Raw genomic sequence first — 5306 nt, 5'->3', positions numbered from 1 at the left:
CTTCACTTTTGAGGAAGATTTAAGGAAGATAAAACAATATTTTCTTCTAATTATGGCGCTTGTAGTCCCATTAGTAGCAATATTAATTTTTGTCATAATGTACAAGTGAAGTTTGTTTATTTTGTCGTTTCAATAGATTAAAAGCATGTTTTTGTTTTATTATGTTGTTTTGTTGTTATTAATCATCATTGTATAATATTACTGTCATTATTATACTTATTGTTACTACATACTGTTATTGTTGTTGTTGTTGCTGTTTTTGTGACTAACAGGATTTATTTTTGCCTAATCATATAAACTCACAATAATAAACCAAGGGGGAGAAAAGAACTATATTATTTATGGTTTATTATTGTTAAATTTAATTATCACGTGTTTTATTAACCTAACTATAAATATGGAAGAATTAAACATATGTGTTGTACATATGATTTATTATGATAAACTAATTATCATGTTATTTGTTGTAGCTAAAATGGGAGATCTTATGAAAAGACAGTTCAGCATCTTAGATTTATCTGGAAAGAAATTTCTGGAATGGAAAGTGGATGCAATGATGAATTTGAAAGCTCAAGGCTTGGAGCACACTATTAAAGAAAATAAAAGTCCCTCTGGTCAAACAACTGATACTACTACTTCTGCAATGACGGTTATAAAACCTGTAACTGAACAAGAAAAGGCAAAAGCCTTAGTGTTGTTAAGGCATCATTTACATGAAGGCCTTTAAACCGAGTACATGATGGTTGAAGATCTCAAAGAATTATGGGATTGCCTTAATGAAAGATTTGGACACCATAAAAGGGTTCCTAAGGCATTATTTGACTGGACAAATTTACGGTTTCAGGATTTCAAATCTGTAATTGATTACAATTCAACCATACATGAGATAGTATCTATATTGAGATATTGTGATCATCCAGTCACCGATGAACAGATGATTAAAAAAACACTCACTACATTTCATGTAAGCAACATACTTTTGCAAGAACAATATCGTGAAAGAGGTTTCAAAAGGTTTAATGAATTAATGAGTGTATTGCTTGTTGCGGAACAAAATAGTGATCTTTTGTTGAAAAATCATAATCTTAGACCAACTGGGTCTTTGGCCACTCATCATGAGACAAATGCAACAAGTTCTTATCCACTCGAGGCAAATCCTACACGAAGAGGTGGACGTGGAAATTACAATGGCGTGGAAATTATCGCGGACGAGGCTGAGGACATGGTAGAAATAATTTTCAAAGAAACAGGTAAATTCAAAACTTCTGAAAAAACAGAAGGGACAGTCATCTGGAAGCCACAAACAAACTCCTTCAAAAGAAAAGACACATGTTACAGATGTGGCATGACAGGGCATTGGGGACGTACTTGTCGTACGGCCAAACATTTGGTAGACCTTTACCAGGCTTCTGTAAAAGGCAAAGACAAAAATGCAAAAGCAAATTATGTTAATGAAGAAAATGCTCCATGTCCTACCCTTGATGTGTCCGATTATTTCATGGACAATGCTGAAATTGGAAATGATTTCATCTTTGGAGAAAACAACAATGTTTAGATAACCCATCTACTAATGTAATATATACTATGTTTTAATGTATTTTCTGTTATGTACTGTATTTTAAATGTCTAGTCATATATTTTTAATTTCTATCATCAATAAAAGTTTGTATGATATTATTCTAAACTAATCTCATATTTATTTTATGAAGATATGGATATGCCTGAAGTAGGTTCCGAATAACAATGTCTTTTGGACAGTGGAACAACACACACTATCTTGAAGGATAGAAAAAAAATTTCACAACTAAAGTTGTTTCAGGCAAATGTAAACACTATTTTTGGGTCAGCATAATTAATTGAAGGATCTGGAAAGGCTTGTATAATGCTTCCAAATGGGACAAAATTGATAATCAATAATGCTTTATACTCGAGTAAATCTTGAAGAAATCTCATAAGCTTTAAAGATGTACGCCAAATTGACTATCATTTAGAAACAATGACAACAAATGAAAAGGAGTATATATGCCTCACGGCAGAAAAACATGGCAAGAAACATATTTATGAGAAATTGCCAGCATATTCTTCGGGGTTATATCATATAAACATACGGCCGGTGGAAATCAATATGATATCTAACCAGAAGTTAGATGACAAACATTTGATTATATTATGGCATGATCGTTTGGGACATCCAACAACTGGGATGATGCAAAGAATAATAGCAAATTCAATTGGACATTCAATAAGAAATGTCAAAATTCCTCGATCAGATGAATTAACATGCTCTACATGTTCACTCGATAAATTAATAATATGGCCATCTATGAACAAAATTGCTACTGGATCCCCAAAATTCTTGGAAAGAATTCAGGGAGATATTTGTGGGTCAATTAATCCGGCATGTGGATCATTTCGATATTTCATGGTTTTAATTTATGCTTCTACACGATGGTCACATGCCAGTCTGCTTTCAAGTAGAAATGTTGCCTTTGCAAAATTACTTGCCAAATTATCAAATTAAGAGCACAATTCCCAGATCATACAATAAAGAAAATAAGACTCGACAATGCTAGGGAATTTACATCCCAAACATTTAATGATTATTGCATGTCAATTGGAATTGATGTTGAACACCCAGTAGCTCATGTTCATACACAAAATGGTCTAGCTGAATCACTAATTAAGAGATTACAATTGATTGCAAGACCACTATTAATGAGGTCAAAATTGCCTTCATCTGCTTGGGGACATGCTATAATACATGTAACAACACTAATTAAATTGAGACCTACAACTTATCATAAATTCTCACCACTACAACTTGTTTGTGATCGAGAACCAAGTATCTCACATCCAAAAATCTTTGGTTGTGCTGTATATGTTCCCATTGCTCCACCTCAACGAACAAAAATGGGTCCACAAAGAAGGCTAGGAATTTATGTCGGGTTTGAATCCCCCTTTATAATTATATATCTTGAACCATTGACTGGTGACTTATATACGGCTAGATTTGCCGACTATCACTTTAATGAAGCAGTATTCCCAGCCTTAGGGGGAGAGAAAGTGGACCCACGCAAGAAAGAAATAGAACTTATTTGGAATGCAATACAATTGTTGATGTTAGACCCACGAACAAATATGTGTGAACAAGAAGTCAAGAAAATCATTTACAAAGTGTTGCAAATCAATTGCCTGATGCATTTGTAGACACAAAGAAGGTGACAAAATCACATATACCAGCAGAAAATGCCCTTGTACGTATTGAAATCCCAACTGATAATAAGGCCATTGAAAATGAATCTCAAGCACGTAGAAAGCGTGGGAGACCACTTGGTTCAAAAGATTCTAAACCAAGGAAATTGAAAAGATTGGATGGAATAGAAAATGAGACTAATGATGTTCCCCCGTCAGAAGGTTAAGAAAGACCAAATGTGGATGAAAGTAAAGAAAATGATGATACTCCAAAAGGGGACGAACAAGAAGACAACCCTACGGGGAATGAACAAGATGTTCAAAACATCAATAACAATGAAATTTCAATGAATTACGTCTCTACCAAAACTCAGTGGAATAGGAAAGATGTTATCGTGGATGAAATATTTGCAAATTCCATCGCAATCGACATTGTGTCTGATGAAAATGATGTTGAACCAAGAACAGTGGAAGAATGTCGACACAGGAGTGATTGGCCAAAGTGGAAGGAGGCAATGCTAGCTGAGTTGAAGTCACTTGAAAAATGAGAAGTTTTCGGAAAAATAACTCTTACACCAGCAGATATTTGTGAAACCATTTGTAAAACCCGTTGAATACAAATGGGTATTTGTGAGAAAACGTAATGAGAAAAATGAGATAGTTAGATACAAGGCAAGGCTTGTAGCCCAAGGATTTTCTCAAATTCCAGGGATTGATTATGAAGAAACATATTCTCCAGTAGTTGATGCAACTACATTAAGATTTCTGGTAAGTTTGACAGTCACAAAAGGACTGCAAATGCGATCAATGGATGTAGTGACTGCGTATTTGTATGAGTCACTCGATACAGACATTTACATGAAAGTCTTGTGACAACCTTGCCGACCTATTTACCAAATCACTTCCTTCGAAGAAATTTGAGCAATTAGTTCACAAAATCGGAATGCGACATCTTCGTGAACTATGCTGAAATCAAGGGGAGTATTATATGCAGTGCACTCTTTTTCCCTTTGATCAGGTTTTTATCCCACTGGGTTTTTCCTGACAAGGTTTTTAACGAGGAAGTATACCAAAGCATATAATACAATGTCGTTACACTCCTTTTTCCTAGCTATGGTTTTTGTTCCACAGGGTTTTACCTAGCAAGGTTTTAATGAGGCAACTCATTCCCCATTCCATGCGAACGTTCAAAGGGAGTGTTGAGAAAAATACAAATAGGATTGAAGTTCACATGTTTATAAGTTTGTAACCGGTTAATGCAATTTACCAAGTACAATGATATATATGTAGTACAATAATGTGTATTATTATATTTCATAAATTTTGCTATATAAGATGTTCATGTATTGTGAACAATGGAAGTAAGAATCAATAAAATTTCTATCATATTGCTTGTTTTCTATCCCTTCACTAATAATTTCTTTACTATCGGTAATACTTTAACATATATAAAATTGTAAGATGGTCCTCTTTTCTTGTTAAATTCTTCCTAGTACGGTAAAAGAGACATAGGAGCATTACTCATTATTGCAAACCAATATTGTTGTCTTCAATTATACTTCGTACTTTGGTGGGTAGAATAGTTGAATTGAAGAACAAGTGACAAGGGGAAGCCAATAGCATATGCGGCCATATGGGTGGGCGCACTTGTGTTGTGGGTTAGCCTTTTGTGGCTAGTCAAAGGTGGGACCACTTGATAAGCACGATTTGTGAGTCTATTGATGGTATTAAGGGTATCTTAGACTGATATAGACGGCTAATATGTGTTGAACACCTTTACCAAACAACTGCTTTGACAACTACCTCTAACAGCTAACATATATTTTGTAGCTAATATAATAGCTAATTTTGTCAAACACGTCCATAAACTAATTAGCAAACGATGGAAAAATGGCCTGACTTGATCCAATTTGATTGAAATTATATTACACAAAATTCATTCCTTGTATACAAGTTTTCTCATTGTATATCTTACAAAATAATTTATGTCACTGTAATTTTTATCAATAGGTGATTACCACAAATTCTCTGACACAATTTGTTTGTGTGATAATTACGTAAGTGTTCACTAGCCCATTAATTTTAATTAATGGCAGTGAAAATTTGTCAAACTA

At 34.1% G+C, this 5306-nt stretch overlaps 1 protein-coding gene across 1 annotated transcript; it reads left to right on the top strand.

The window, feature by feature from the left end:
* Positions 1 to 739: 739 nt before the first annotated feature.
* On the top strand, positions 740 to 1555 carry LOC110735826. The gene has a single exon (XM_021916010.1). The coding sequence runs from the start codon at positions 740 to 742 to the stop codon at positions 1553 to 1555; it is 816 nt and encodes a 271-aa protein (XP_021771702.1).
* Positions 1556 to 5306: the final 3751 nt, after the last annotated feature.

The sequence above is a fragment of the Chenopodium quinoa genome, unplaced genomic scaffold, assembly GCF_001683475.1.
Source record: "Chenopodium quinoa cultivar QQ74 unplaced genomic scaffold, ASM168347v1, whole genome shotgun sequence".
Taxonomy (NCBI): domain Eukaryota; kingdom Viridiplantae; phylum Streptophyta; class Magnoliopsida; order Caryophyllales; family Amaranthaceae; genus Chenopodium; species Chenopodium quinoa.
The sequence above is the reverse complement of the archived record's forward strand: the minus strand, read 5'-3'. Positions and strand labels throughout refer to the sequence as shown.

Coding starts and splice junctions, on each gene's coding strand:
- LOC110735826 (XM_021916010.1), top strand. CDS start 740: ATGGTTGAAGATCTCAAAGAATTATGGGATTGCCTTAATGAAAGATTT.